The following is a 15,207-nucleotide window of genomic DNA, read 5'->3' as shown; positions in this document are numbered from 1 at the left end:
AGTTCATCACGACTGTATAACAAGGTGTCTCGAAAATTCGCAAAAGAATTAGGCAACGAGACTAACAGTATAAGAGCGAGATCCTCATCATCATATTTTACCTCCATGGACAGCAAATCAGAAACGGTCTCTTTAAAGATCGATAGGTGATTCATCATTGACGCACCTTCTTGCAGCTTGTGCGAGAATAACTTCATCTTCACGTGCATCTTACTGGTTAGATCTTTGGACAAGCAGATCGATTCCAGTTTCAACCATAGCGCCGCTGCGGATTTCTTAGACAACACTTCCTGCAAGATATTGTTGGATAGATGAAGCTGAATTAAAGAAAACGCCTTACGGTCTCTCCTCTTTTCTTCGTCGGTCTAGGTCTTGGCATCTTTCTTGCCAAATCCATCAAGAGCTTCATCCAGATCAGAAGATTGGGTAAGGATCGCCCTCATCTTCACTTGCCACAGAGAAAATCTCGTGGTATAATCCAGCTGCCGTAGATCGAACTTCAAAGAAGACATGTCGCAAAACCCTAGATTGAAACACGGGCTCTGATACCACTTGTTATAAAAGCGACAAGCAAATAACGAAGAACGAAACTAGAACACACGCAGGGGACACAAGATTTAACGTGGAAAACCCCTTCCAACACAGAAGGGGAAAAAACCACGGGCGCCAGCCAGCAAAACTTCACTATATCGGGGAGTGTTTACAAACACCGTGGGATATCGTATAATCTGATAAACCCTAGCCGGCGGCTTACAAGATGTGTATATAGGCGGTGCCAACGATCCCGGACCTTGCTCCGCTCGTCAGAAGTTAGCCTCCCTTTAGTATATGAATTTGGATCACAATACAACAGTTGTTTCGTTCTGAGGTTGCATTGTATTCTCATGTTTATTGTTTTCTTATAAATCTTTTGCCTCTGGATTCAAGGATTGTATTCATTGTGAAACCACAATTCAACTTTTCATTTCTTTTTGGCACAATTTGCTTATTTTGTTTCTCATGTGCGGGTTTCAATTACATGTGTGGGACCGTGGGAGGACTGTCGTGAGAGATTGCAAAGTCATCATGACTATGATCATCGCCGAATAGAATTCTAGAGAGGGTAGGGGACGGGCTGTGGAGATGCACCACATGAAAATAAAAATATGAGACTACATAATATTAAATGGTTACATAGACCACGTGCACACTTACTAGTCATGGGTAACAGCCTAACAGGAGCATATGCTCACACGTTCAAAAGTGGATTTTCGCTATGGAAACTGCTGGGCGTCCCCCGGGGGATCTGATTCCCAGCCCCCGGGTCCCCAGCCGTCGGATCAACCATTTTAACGGTTAGATTTGCATGTAGCAAAAAAAACACCTCCGGCAGCAAAAAATCACCCCCGGCAGCAAATGACTGAAGCAAAAAACGGTTCGTTCAGAAAAGAAAATAAAAAGGTTGTGCTCGCCGGAGACCACGTAGCAAAAAAAATGTGCTAATGTAGCAAAAATGAAAATCGTCGATGGCCGTCGGTAGTAGAAACGGCGTCCTCAGTAGGCAGCACCTACGCCCATGGCGTGCAGCAACGACGGCCATCGGTAGTAGCAACGGCCGCGGCCGCATGTAGCAACGACGTCGATCTGATGTAGCAACGGCGTCGGACCAGATGGCAGCCGTATGTAGCAAGGCGGTGGACTGATGTAGCAACGCCTGCGAACTGATGTAGCAAGGACGCCGACCGTATGTAGCAACGCCAGTGGGCTGATGTAGCAACGGCCGCGACTGCATGTAGGAACGTCGGCGGGCTGATGTAGCAACGGCCGCGGCTGCATGTCTCCCTCCGCCGCATCACCGCCGCACTCTGCCGTGGGATCTGAAGGCAGAGGCGGGGACGGCGGATCCGCCGAGTAGACCATAGCCACAGCTCACAGGTGTCGTGGGCGCCCTGAATCGCCGCTACCAGTAGGCTCTGTCTGCGGCGGCGAGAGGAGGGGTGGGGCCTATGTGTACGTCGGATGGCGACGGATGCGCTCGGCGGGGAGAGGAGCGACAGCGGGGATTGGCGGGGGAGAGGAGAGGCAGCGGGGCTCAGCAAGGGAGAGGAGCGGCGGCGGCCATGCTCCGTGGGTGAGAGGAGCAGCGCGCTGTCAGACGATAAGTCTGGGATGAGTGGGCAGGAGCAGGACCGCAGGAGGCGTTGGGCGAGCCACACACGTCCGCACGATGGAACCCATCGCACGGCCAGGCACCAGGAGGTTGCAGCGCGCGTGAGCCCCCGGGGGATTCTAATCATTTTCCTTTCGCTATTCACTTCTTTTCTCTCGTAGCGTTGCACGGGCCCAACATCAGGCATATGGGCCGAAGTAGAATCATGGGCCGTCACACATACGGCCCACCCTAGATAGCTGCTTCTCTCTCCATCGGCTTACCCTAAGGTCAGCCGCCGTCTTGAGCACGAACAGAGAGCGAGAGAGAGGAGGGCGTGAGGGAAGGGAACTAGGGAAGGAGGTGGGAGGGAGAAGGGAGGAGAGAGAGAGCGGTTCAACGACGGAAGACGGCTACCATGGCTGCCGTAGATCCTGAGATTCGGACGGTTCTTCTCACGAGGATCCCGAGATGGGTGCGGCAGAATCCGGACACAGAGTTCGTCGTCGGCGGGATCTCAAGGTCTATCGAGATGACCATAGCCCCGGTATGATTTTTTATCTGTCTGAATTACTAACTGGAATCAGTCCCCATGGGTTTGATAACATAAGTTGCTGTTCATAAACAACTATGATTTGTCGCAGACAGTCGCCATATCTTACCCCCCCCATGGGTTTGACGACATACGGGTTGAATTCTTGAGCCACGATTCTGCACGAGAGGCCATGCGCTTCTACAATGCAAAGGAGAACAAGTCCGAAGGGTTCACCCTCGGATGGAGCGCCTACAACATAAAACCTTCAGGCAACTCCCATCCGAATCCAACCCGCTGCCCCGTTCGTTATCGGTTTCCGGAAAGAGATATTCAAGCCGTTGCACGGCCAAATGAACACATACCTCCTGAACCGGTATGTCCTAATCTATTACTTTAACTGAATCTGTTTCTGAGGATGAGCCTAGAGCTCTCCCTGTACTGCAAGAACTGATTTGATTCTCTGATCCAAACAGAATTTGTACATTTTTGTTTCCTTCTCTTTATTTTCCTTCAAAATAATTAGTTTCCAAGTAAACTATCTTCTCAAATTTGAGAAGATGGCAGCTATCTTGTTAAGATCTCAGATCATACACAGATACAGGAATCCCAAGCTGCAGCTGCTCCACCGGGGTCCCATGTTAAGCGGAGCTCCTCTTATCGCCCCAAGGCTGGCATACGCCTCACTCCTTGAAATGGTGCTTGGTCATCGCAGGAAGAGAACCACGAACCATCTTGAATCCATAGTAAACAAGATCTCTTGATTTAACTGGAGTCATTGTGTTGACAATGCCGTAGCACTTGGTCACAATCCACACCGGAGAAGCTGAGATGTCCCCTGATATCCCATCGCAACTTCGTGTCTTGCAGAGGTTGTAACACTGAGGACAAAGCAAGATAGAGCTCATGGAAATAGCCTTGTTGACCACCATTGAGTAATGCCATGGAGTGCCTTGAGCATATCAACATGAACGTTGCAAGTTGTGCAACTGCTTAGTTCAATACCAATTCCAGCAGTGACCTGTAGAAATGTTAGAATTGGAGTTTTAGAAGATCTTGTGCTCTTACTGTGCTCTATGTCGTCCAGAAGAGAATACGCCTCTACTAGCCTCAATCTCTGAACACCGAGAATCACAGAACGCAACCAACTGTGATGAACCATAAGAAGAACACGAGTGGCTTCAGTTCGCTTGCATTCAGGCAGGAGCCGGTCACAACTTGTGTACTGCTTTGCTTCAGAACAAGTCCAACTTGTTGCCGCACATGTGATCCAAGGAGTAAGCAGATTGGTTTCTGAATTTACTTTCATCACTTCCTCATGTGGTTGCACTCCTTCCTCAGGCAGCCAAGCAGTCACCTTTAGGTTGCCAATTTAATTCCCACTGGATGTATGCCAAACTGTATCGGTGTGCCCACCAATGAACACTGATCATGCACTTGTTGAGCAAAGAGGTTGATAGGTTACGTACCCACATTGACTGGGAGCATTACCATTCAAAAGCCATTGCAATATCAAATATGCAGTACATTCCACACTTTCCAATTGATAGGAGCTCACAACAGTTTGACCAACATTCACTATCGTCAGAGAACACAATGAAATGCAACTGAATTGAACCCATGGTAGGAAGAGATGTGTCAATTTTCTTCAGACCTCCAGTAGCTACCGAACACTCCCGAGCAGCCAAATTTGGAGTATCTAACCATGCTAGCTTCTCCGAAGGCCATGGCGGCAGCTGTGAAAGGATCGATATCTCACAGACTCGCGCAATGACCACCACAATATCTAATCAAATAGCTAACACGAGCAGGTGCAGACAGCATCCGAGTTTAGATATGTTGCAACTGTCCTACCATCCCAATGATTTGTCATAGGAAAACATGGTGCCGTACTACCCCAAAATAAATTCAGCTCTGAACTGGTCACAATCCTTTGCATAGTGATGCTAGCAACATGGCAGAAAGGGCCACAAGGGATAATGCATATTGCACCTGTTGGTTTCTGCAGTTCACAACTCAAATAAGCACATACCAGTTCATACGAGTTGGAATTGTTGTTGCTCGCGGCGGTGACCGGCAAAGGACCGTGCACAAAGCTTGGCACGAACAAGGCTGTCAACTGGGTGGTGACTTCCACTGAAACGTCCAGCTCAAGGGTCGAAGACCGCGACAATGGTGAGCTTGTATCGAAGACCAGGAACAAGGCTGTCTTCATGGGTGTCATGGTACAGATTGTCTAACGAGTTGGTGGTGGGTGTCAGTGCACCACAACTGATGGCATCGCCTTGGAGGGTTCCATCGCTTGTTGTTGCGGCAACGAGCATGGGGACGACGTAAGCGGTTGTAGTTGGCGATGCCAGGGCCGCTGCTGGGGTGGAAGTAGCCGTTGACTCCTTGGCGTCACGGCATGGACATTCTAGCGAATACGTGGTGGGTGCCATGAAGATGGTATCCTTCAGCACAGTGGGAGCGACCATCGTAGACTCGTCAATGATGGGAAATGTAGTCGGGTCTTGGCTAGACTTACCGATGCGAGGACGAGCTAGGTCGTGCCGAAGCTCGACGTCACAGGTGCGGTGACGCAGTTGTCGGTGAAGAGGAAGTCGCTGCTCGCGGACATGGCTTGGGCCGCGCAGTCTGTCGAACATGGCTTGACGCCGGAGGTCGGAGCCCCCGCTGGTGACACGTTCTCCCATGTCGTGGACAAGGCCGGTGATGCAGACGATGAAGAGGACGTGGGCACCATCCCTTCCAATGTGATAGCGACCTCGTTCGTGGCGGAGCTCGACGTAACGGGCCTGGTGACGACGGTGGGGTTGTCGAGTAGATAACGGCAAAGTGCATCGAAGCTAGCTTCTCACTTATCGAAGCATGTCTTGAGCTTGGAATCCATGGCGATGTATGTGGTGGATTTTTTTTTGGGAAGGTGCTGATTGACTCTAATACCAGATGTTAAGATCCAACTGCTCAATTCCACTCAGATCATACACACAACAACAACATCAAAGCCTTTTTCCCAAGCAAGTTGGGGTAGGCTAGATATGAAACCCAACAGAAAAGAGAACCAAAACAAGGAGACATAAAGAAAAAGAAAAAAGAAAAAAGAAGAAAGAAGGAAAAAAGGGAAAAATGGAAAGAGAAAAGAAGCGAGTGACTAAGGTTCTGGCACATGATCTCCATGCAGTTCTATCAAGAGCCAAGACTTTAGGTACATTCTAATTCCTCAGGTCTCTTTTTATCGCCTCCGCCCACATCAACTTCGGTCGTCCTCTACCCCTTCTAGTCTCCTCCATACTCTTTAGAGTTACACTGTTAACGGGAGCTTCTGGAGGCCTCTGCTGGATATGCCCAAATCACCTTAGTCGGTGTTGGACTAGCTTCTCATCGATCGGTGCCACCCCTAGTCTATCACGAATTATCTCGTTCCTAATCCGGTCCTTTCTTGTATGGCCGCACATCCAACGCAGCATGCGCATCTCCGCGACACTCATTTTTTGTTGGATATGTTGTCTTTTAGTGGGCCAACATTCTACCCCATAAAGCATCGCCGGTCTGACAGCCGTCCTATAGAGCTTACCTTTTAGCTTTTGTGGGACCTTCTTGTCACATAGGATACCTGATGCCAGCCTCCACTTCATCCACCCTGCATTGATCTTGTGGCAAAGATCCTCATCGATATCACCATTGCTTTGCAACATTGATCCCAAGTAATAGAAGGTGTCCCTCTTAGGCACTATCTTTCCTTCTAAACTGACATCTCCGTCTTCGCCACCAACACCACTAAAGTCGCATCGCATGTACTCTGTCTTGGTCCTGCTAAGTCTAAACCCCTTTGACTCTAAAGTTTGCCTCCATAGCTCTAACTTCCTATTCACGCTGGCCCTAGTTTCATCTACTAGCACCACATCATCAACAAAGAGCATACACCAAAGAATATCTCCTTGTATATCCTTGGTCACCTCATCCATCACCAAGGAAAACATGTATGGGCTCAAGGCTGACCCTTGATGTAGTCCTATCGTGATTGGGAAGGTATCGGTCTCACTATCACCTGGGCGAACACTTGTCACAACACGATCGTACATATCTCTGATGAGAGTAATGTACTTTGTTGGAACTTTGTGTTTCTCAACGCCCACCACATGACCGTTCTTGGTATCTTGTCATACGCCTTCTCCAAGTTGATGAAGACCATATGTAAGTCCTTCTGCTCTCTATACCTCTCCATAAGTTGGCGAAGTAAGAAAATCGCCTCTGTAGTCGATCTCCCGGGCATAAAACCGAATTGGTTTTTAGTGACTTTCGTTACTCTCCTCAAGCGATGCTCGATGATTCTCTCCCAAAGTTTCATAGTATGGCTCATAAGATTAATCCCTCGGTAGTTAGTACAACTTTGGATATCTCCTTTATTCTTGAAGATAGGTACTAATATGCTTTTCCTCCACTCCTCGGGCATCTTGTTTGACAGAAAAATGTGGTTGAAAAGGTTAGTTAGCCATACTATTGCCACGTCTCCGAGGCTTCTCCACACCTCAATTGGGATACCATCAGGGCCGAGGGCCTTTCCTCCTCTAATCCTTTTGAGGGCCTCTTTAACCTCAAGCTCTTGGATCCTCCACACAAAACGTCTACTGGTGTCGTCAAAGGAGTCATCCAGCTTGGGCATAGTGCCCTCGTTCCCATCGTTGAATAACCCATCAAAGTACTCCGTCCATCTGTTTTTGATCTCTTCATTTTCACTAGAAGTCGATTAGCCTCGTCCTTGATACATTTAACTTGGTTGAGGTCCCTTGTCTCCCTCCCGAATTTTCGCCATCTTGTAGATATCCTTCTCGCCTTCCTTTGTACCTAGTCTGTCATATAACTCCTCATAGGCCTGCCCCTTGCTCCACTCACAACTCGCCTTGCCTTCTTCTTGGCCTCTTTGTACTTCACCATGTTGCTTGTACTTCTATCGTGGTGCCAACTCTTGTAGCACTCCTTCTCCTTGATAGCCCTTTGGACATCCTCATTCCACCACCATGTGTCCTTAGCGTGTGGCTTCTTACCCTTGGTCACTCCAAGCACCTCCCTAGCTACCTTCCGAATGCCCGTACCCATCTTCACCCACATGCTATCCGCATCTCCCTCTTCGTCCCATGGTCCTTCCATGATCATCCTCTTCCTAAAGGTTTATTGTGCTTCCTCTTTGAGCTTCCACCACTTTGTTCTTGTGACGTTGATGCCTTTATCCTGCATCACACGAGCGTGAAAACGGAAGTCAGTTACCACAAGCTTGCGCCACAACACACTCCACAGGAATCACGTTGCAGTCCAAACAAGCCCTCTTATCTCTTCTAAGTGAGGACAAAGTCAATCTGGCTAGAGTGTTGGGCACTACTAAAGGTCACTAGGTGAGATTGCCTCTTCCTAAAGAAGGTGTTAGCAACTAACAGGTCATAGGCAACCGCAAAGTCCAAGATGTCTTTCCCCTCCTGGTTTCTGTCACCATGCCCGAAGCCTCCATGCACACCCTCAAACCCTATGTTAGTTGTGCCCACATGGCCATTGAGATCTCCGATGAAGAGCTTCTTGTTTGGTGGTACACTTCTGACCACATCCTCCAAGTCCTCCCAAAATTGTCGTTTCACACTTGTGGGGCATAAGCACATAAGCACTCACCACGTTCAAGACAAGATTCCCAACAACTAGCTTGACTAGGATGATCCTATCACCCTTTCTCTGAACGTCCACTACTCCATCCTTGAGGCTCTTATCAATGACGCCGTTCCTAGTACTAGCTGAACCTGAATACCAAAGCTTGAAGCCGGTATTCTCGACTTCCCTTGCCTTCTGACCTGCCCATCTAGTCTCCTGAACACAAAGGATATTTATATCCCTCCTGATGGCAGCATCCACTAACTCTTGTAGCTTTCCGGTCAAGGATCCTACATTCCAACTACCCGCCTGAAACCTAACTGCCTCGGCTAGCTTCCTTGCCCTTCGCATCTGTCGAGAGAGATGCGAAGACCCTTGCTCACTTAACACTACATTCGGGCGAAGATGTAGCGCGCCACTATGGCGGTGGCGGCCCGGCCCTTGCTCATTTAACACCATATCTGGGTTTCGATATGGCGCGCCACTAAGGCTGTGGCGGTCTAGCCCTTGCTCATTTAACACCACACCTGGGTTTCGATATGGCGCGTCACTGAGAGGGTTACGCCCCAACAAAAATCTATTGGATTTCATATCCATAGGAAAGACTGGTTTTTTACGTTGGCTCGCCAAGCCTAACACAACCCTCCTCCTTTACCCGGGCTTGGGACCGGCTATTCCTAAAAGGCATAGGCCGGTACAAGAATTACTAGCTACACAGAGGAACAATCATGAAAGGGGATAGAGAATCAGAGCCGAGGTAGGAGAAGAAGCCGCTGCTGTTTTCATCCTGATCCAACCGGATAGTTTCTTTGTTGCGGCATCTCGAGTACTTGTAGCTCCTTTCGTTGACTGCCCATAGGGCCCAAGCCCATGATGGTTTGTAGGAAAGGTCCCTGACATATCTGAAGTTTGAGAGGTCAGTCCTCGTTGTCGAAGGGGCACAACAGGAGCGCCAGCAACTGCGAACACCGGGATAACAACACGTAAATACAAAGCCCACAATAAGGACATATGAACCATAACGATAGCAGTCCGTCATGCCATACCCAACTGCGAATGTGCGAGATCTAGGAACAAGTATGTGCTTTCAAAATGCATGCCTTTTCAAGTTATATTGTTGCATCACAAGAATCATTCACAAAGGTTAAACTATAGAGTCATGCGGTTCTTCCCCTGTCTCGCTGTTATAGCCATGCGCACACCTCATCCTCGTGGCGTGATCTGACGCAATCGTGACCTTGTACAAAAGCCAGTCGAGTGGTGTGAGCCGGCGTGGGTGCTGAATGGCCAGTGGATGCTTTCGCCCTGCCTCTGCGCCACCTCTTGTCTAAGCCCACGCCAAGCTTCAGATCGAACGACAGGCACCCGGCGAGCGGCGGCAATGACGGGTAGTGCAGAAGGTTGACCAAGCACCGCCGATTGGAGGGGTCGAAGAGCAGGAATGACTAAAGCCGTCGTCTGTCCTGCAGCTGGTTCTGCACCTCCCGTAGTGGCTGCGCCACTCATGCCGCAAGATTTTGCACCGTTGGAAAAAGAAGAATGGTTACCACGATGAGGGACAGAACCAACACCTTGCATAGCATGACGCGGATGCGGCGGCCGACCTTACGAGTGACCGGCAGACCATCGTCCGCTCCTAGTGTGACCTGAATATAAGAAAACAACGATCAAAATCAAACGAGATAGCAACCCACGGTCGCCAGGCACACAAAGCTGGTAGCAAGGAAGATCTTCATAATGGAGAGTTTGGGGTAGGCTGCGGCTTAGGAGTAGGGGAAGGGGAGGCTGACGGAGGCAGATGTCGGCGTGATGGAGAGCCTTTTTCCCATGGAGGTGGAGTTGTCTTCCTGTGCGCCGTTAGCCTCCTTGGGGAGCGGCTCCTCCATCATGCGGCCAACCGCCTCGGGACGGAGAGGAGGCAAGAGAGGGAGAGGAGCACCCCGACCCCAGGGGAGGGCGTTGGTGGCCGCCACTAGGAGGTGGAGAGTAGCCAGTTTCTCTTTTGCTCCGCCTCGTGAACTCGAAGGGTGGAGGAGTGGAGATCTCTAGATGCTGGAACATCCACACCGCTTTGAACGTTGCAGACTCAAACCAATAGGAACCGGAAAACCGGGAATTGAAGGGATAGAGAAGGAAAAGACGACAAAGTAACTTTTTTTTTTGAGAGAAGACGACAAAGTAACTGGATAGCTCAATAGAAGGCAACCGGAACGGTGCCGGTTGTCACAGATTTTCACGCAAGAGAAAAAGGAAAGGAAATTGGCCTGGCAGATCTACAGTTTTCATTGTGCATCTACAGTGAAAAAAGGACGTGACGCATCACCAATCGCTAGAAATGTTACGTCTACAGGACCCAAAACGCTAAGATTTATCAAAGGGCTGTAACTTTGATACAGGTAGTAGTTCCGTGAGCACTGCTGCACTGGATACATATTCTGGAAGTCTTCTGCTGCTGTTGTTTGCTTTTGCAAATTTGTTACATGACTACATATTCGTTTCTTTATATGCTTGTTTAAAGTTTCTTTCTTTACTAGTAAGGAGAAGCTGGATATGTATGCGATATGCTTTACTAATCTCCGCCTGTACTATGTGTCAATTGGGAAATGACAATTAATTCATCTTAGATGTACTTTATGTTTTTCTTTCTGAATGATGAGAAATTGCACGGCAGTCTGATTCCACCCTTACTGATAACTTCGCAAATGATGAATTGCTGTACCAAATTGCTTACGCATAACCTCGTCTCTAGAGAAAATAATTCCTTATTTTGTGTGTGTAGGTGCATCCTATGGACCCCTATTGGTTTTGCCGGTACAATCCATATCAACGGGAGATCGGAAGACAAGTTCACTACATGTGGTCACCACCCGTCCCGCCACCTCAGACCTTCATGTGGGTGCCGCCACCTCAGGCCTACATGTGGGTACCGCAGCCACACCATCAGGGTCCGCTCTCAGCGCTGCACCCACAGCAGATGGGCCCACCGCGAGCACCACGGCCACACCAGCAGGGTCTGCAGCCGCTTCCGCAGCAGCAGGGTCTGCAGCCAGCACCCCAAAACCCCAACTGGCAGCAACATCAGCAGGGTCACCAGCCGGTTCTGCAGCAGCAGCCGCAGCTACAGCAGCAGGGTCTGCAGCCAGCACCCCAAAACCCCAACTGGCAGCAACATCAGCAGGGTCACCAGCCGGTTATGCAGCACTGGCAGCAACACCAGCAGGGTCACCAGCCGGTTCTGCAGCAGCAGCCGCAGCTACAGCAGCAGGGTCTGCAGTCAGCACCCCAAAACCCCAACTGGCAGCAACATCAGCAGGGTCACCAGCCGGTTCTGCAGCAGTTTCGGCAGCTACATCAGCAGGGTCTGCAGCAAGCACCCCAAAACCCCAACTTGCAGCTACCCCCCCCCTGGCAGCAACATCATCAGGGTCACCGGCCGGTTCTGCAGCAGCCACAACAGCTACACCAGCAGCATCATTATGCAACACATCCACTCCAGCAGCATCATCAGGCGCCGGTGCTGTACCAGCGTCCGCAGGGTCCTTGACCAATTTCAAATTGGTGGCCAGTTGAGATTATTTTTTTACCACTCGAGAAAAGTCCTTTGAGCCGGTTCTCGCCTCTGAGGTTTTAACTCTGCTCTGATTGCTGACTCATGTAGCCGGAGTTCGTGTTAAGTTGGCTTTTTTTTTTTTACCTGGTAAGCCCATAGCCTCATTTTTTGTTGGCTTGGCATTTTTGTTACCTGCTAAGAGATGGTGGTCTAGAATTTAACTCGTGGCGCCTTGTTCTATCATGGTTTTGAACTTGTGGGCTTAGCAAAATAGAAAACTTGTGCCTGTAATCTCCTGGTTTTACCCCTGGTTTGGGATTGGTGGATCCTTTTTGGTATAGATGGTTATATGTATCTAGTCTACTTCTAACGTGTAGATTTACTCATTATCACTCATTATGGTGTGCATCTAGTTTACTTTAAAATATCTATCTTATATTTGTGAATCTAAAGGTATAATAGAGGCACCGCATGTCGGATCTCTCCTCAGAATTCATTGTTTTATCGCCTGGTATAAAAAGACACTCCACAGTGAAAACCCTAGCCGCCAATCCGGTGCTGCGAATCTCTTCCCCAATCCCCTCTTTTGCTCGACCTCCATGGCCCTCACTCCTCCCCAATTCCCTCTCTTACCTCCCCAACCCTCCTCGGCCCAATCCCCTCTCGTCTCATCGTAGTTGCCACGAAGCCGGGTGGCCCTACCTTGCGGTCCGCATCGCCGGTGGCTGCCCAGCGCCTCCTCGTCGTGGCGCGGGGAGGAGGTGTAGGCCGTTGTGGGAGCTCCAATGGCCGTGGCGGTCAGATGGGAGCAGGGACTCACGCCGTCTTTCTCCTCCCCCATCGCCGGTGCTATCATCATCCTCACGCCATACCGTACTCGAGGAGGAACAGCTGGTGGTCGGTAGAGCAGTGGAGGCCGGCAGCCATGCCGCCGCCGTGGCCGGTAGGAGAAGCTGGGGCCTGGCAGGAGCCAAACAGGTCTGGTGGCATCTTTGGCTGGCTGCCACGCAGTCTCAATCCACGTAATGGATGCAAAAATTATTCAGTTCAGTTTCCCTTCATTTTCATTTGATCTTGCGGACAACAAGTTTGATGGAATGGCTGAAGAGAAACAATTTTACATACTGTAAGAATTGTTGCAGGTGATGGAAGAAGAGATAAACTTGAAGGAAATGATAAATTATTGATGCTTTTATAGGTTTGCTCCGCCCTTGCCTCATGTATTTGCCTTGATGGGAGAGCAGTATAGCCTGCTGCTTGCACCATCGCGGCTGCGTGTCTAGCCCTTGCCGAGTGGAGCAGCCAGTAGTTGTCCGCCTCCAGTGCTGCCTCTGTCACCTGCAGCTCTTCTTGGTGAGTAGTAGGCAGCTGGACGGACGCTTTTTTGCTTCGCTGCCTACGGTTGCTAGCCTCCATCTCGCCTATGTTCTATTGTGGAGATGAATGCCGTGGGATTCAGTGTTGTTTGAGGTGAGCAAAAAAATGCTAGGTCCCTGTCGGTTATTAATTGGACATGTTTATCAACTTTTCCTCTTTTTGTGCAGCTCAGTATTCCGGGAAACAGAGTTGCGGGGAAAAAAGATTATGATCTGGATTATTTGCAAGTTTTTGTGTGTGTTGTGTGTGTGTATGGTGAGACGTGATCAGACTAACATGGCCCTTTAAGTTGGATTTACTATTCAGTACAATACATGTATGTATAATGAAAGGGGTTTACTCCTACAGCTTATAGCATCCTTACTATTTTCATGAATCTGTTATGAGTAATCATGTTGTGCTTACAGATACACATAGCTATTGCAGTCTGACAGGTAAATTATATTGCATAAGGAAGATTAAGGAAGTATGAAAAATATCTCATAATGTTAGAAAATAGATGTTCAATAGTTGGTTAGGTTGGTCAGGTTGGGTGCAGGAAGGCTAAGTTTTCAGCCTCGTCATTCTTTTTCCGTTTAATGTTTAGTCAGTTTATTTATTATTCCTGATTCTTCTACTAATTTGATATATGTTTAGGCCAGGTTTCACTTTTCAGCAAGTTAATCTGAAATTCCATATCTGCACCATGAAATTCTTATTACCATTCTTGACTTCCCTTTTAATTAGGTAATAGGTAATGAATATGAGGTTCAAACTGTAAATGGAAGAATCACAGAGCACGGAAAAGCTAAGGGCACTATCATGTTTCGAGGTACAATCATTTGCACTATCCCATTCCAGTTACCTGCTTGTGTACTTGGTAGAATCAGCGTATCTACCAGGTCTAGGGCGGAGATTGTAGGGGAAAGAAGGGGCGGTGTGTGTGCGGAGGCGAGGGCGCCGGTGGCAGGGCATCGTCGCGTGGCTTGGGGAGAGGCGGCGGCGCAAGGCTGAGGCGGCGGCTAGGGTTTGGGAGTCCGACTCCTGGAGGAGTCGGCAACAAAGTATGTTTATTGCTTGCCTGTTCTTGTCGATTACAACTCGTATATATAAGAGTAATCTGCTGATGGGCTAAGCCCCTAATCTGCTAATTGGGCTAAGCCCCTAACTAAGCATGGCCGGTGGGCCCCCTCCGGCGGTAGACCAGCCCGGTCATAACATCTCTCCCCGCCTGCGCAAACAACTCGTCCTCGAGCTGGTAGTCTGGATAATGCTGCTGGAACGCCTCATGTGGCTCCCAAGTCGCTTCCTCAGCAGGAAGGCCCTCCCACTGCACCAACAAGTGCCAAATATCACGACGTAGCTGGGCGCGCAACACCTTCGCCCGGCTGGGAAGTAAACGGCCCTCGGCCGTCGGTGGAAGCGGTGGAGTGGTGACCGGCGGCGTGCCGCGGTAGGGCTTCAGCAGCCCCACGTGGAAGACGTCGTGAATGCGCGCCCCATCAGGCAACTGAAGGCGGTACGCCAAGGTCCCAATCCGCTCCAAGATGACGAAGGGCCCCGCATAACGCGGACCAAGCTTGCGCTTTGCCCGCGGGTCGAGAGACTGGTGAGAGCGCTGTAGCAAACGCAACCACACCCAGTCACCCACCGCGTACTCCACCTCGCGGTGGCGGCCGTCATAGTAGTGCTTGGCGACCTGCTGAGCCTGGACAAGACGCTGCCGCACCTCGGCTAGCATGTCATCGCAGGCGCGGATGAGCTCGCCAGCGGCCTCCATCCGTGTCGACGCCAGGTCCACCGGCAGAATAGGCGGAGGTGGCCTACCTAGACCACCTCGAATGGCGTGGCGCGCAGGGCGGAGTGGTATGAGGTGTTGTAGCAGTACTTCGCCCATGCAAGCCAATCCACCCAAGCGCGAGGCCGATCACCTGTGACAAAGCTCAAATATATGGCGATACCTTATTGACCACCTCGGACTGGCCATCCGTCTGGGGGTGGAAC

The 15,207-nt window shown here is 49.8% G+C and overlaps 2 protein-coding genes and 1 non-coding gene across 3 annotated transcripts; 2 read left to right on the top strand and 1 right to left on the bottom strand.

Moving 5' to 3' along the window:
* The first annotated feature begins 2,429 nt into the window (after positions 1 to 2,429).
* Positions 2,430 to 12,217, top strand: LOC127295745 (uncharacterized). Its single transcript, XM_051325740.2, has 3 exons — positions 2,430 to 2,675; positions 2,773 to 3,036; positions 11,077 to 12,217. The coding sequence occupies exons 1-3, from the start codon at positions 2,547 to 2,549 to the stop codon at positions 11,839 to 11,841; spliced, it is 1,158 nt and encodes a 385-aa protein (XP_051181700.1). The 5' UTR covers positions 2,430 to 2,546; the 3' UTR covers positions 11,842 to 12,217.
* LOC127327983 (small nucleolar RNA Z122) lies at positions 10,893 to 10,980 on the top strand. Its single transcript, XR_007868898.1, has one exon. It is a non-coding gene; the product is annotated as a small nucleolar RNA Z122 (small nucleolar RNA).
* A 2,154-nt stretch (positions 12,218 to 14,371) lies between the features above and the next one.
* Positions 14,372 to 14,983, bottom strand: LOC139832365 (uncharacterized). Its single transcript, XM_071822101.1, has one exon. The coding sequence runs from the start codon at positions 14,981 to 14,983 to the stop codon at positions 14,372 to 14,374; it is 612 nt and encodes a 203-aa protein (XP_071678202.1).
* Positions 14,984 to 15,207: the final 224 nt, after the last annotated feature.

This window comes from Lolium perenne, chromosome 1 (assembly GCF_019359855.2).
Source record: "Lolium perenne isolate Kyuss_39 chromosome 1, Kyuss_2.0, whole genome shotgun sequence".
Taxonomy (NCBI): domain Eukaryota; kingdom Viridiplantae; phylum Streptophyta; class Magnoliopsida; order Poales; family Poaceae; genus Lolium; species Lolium perenne.
The sequence above is the reverse complement of the archived record's forward strand: the minus strand, read 5'-3'. Positions and strand labels throughout refer to the sequence as shown.

What these genes read in the sequence shown, in the direction of transcription:
- LOC127295745 (XM_051325740.2), top strand. Translation starts at nt 2,547, where the DNA reads ATGGCTGCCGTAGATCCTGAGATTCGGACGGTTCTTCTCACGAGGATC. An exon ending in TCGAGATGACCATAGCCCCG is followed by an intron (nt 2,676 to 2,772) that starts GTATGATTTTTT and finishes GATTTGTCGCAG; the next exon opens with ACAGTCGCCATATCTTACCC. An exon ending in AACACATACCTCCTGAACCG is followed by an intron (nt 3,037 to 11,076) that starts GTATGTCCTAAT and finishes TTGTGTGTGTAG; the next exon opens with GTGCATCCTATGGACCCCTA.
- LOC139832365 (XM_071822101.1), bottom strand. Translation starts at nt 14,983, where the DNA reads ATGGAGGCCGCTGGCGAGCTCATCCGCGCCTGCGATGACATGCTAGCC.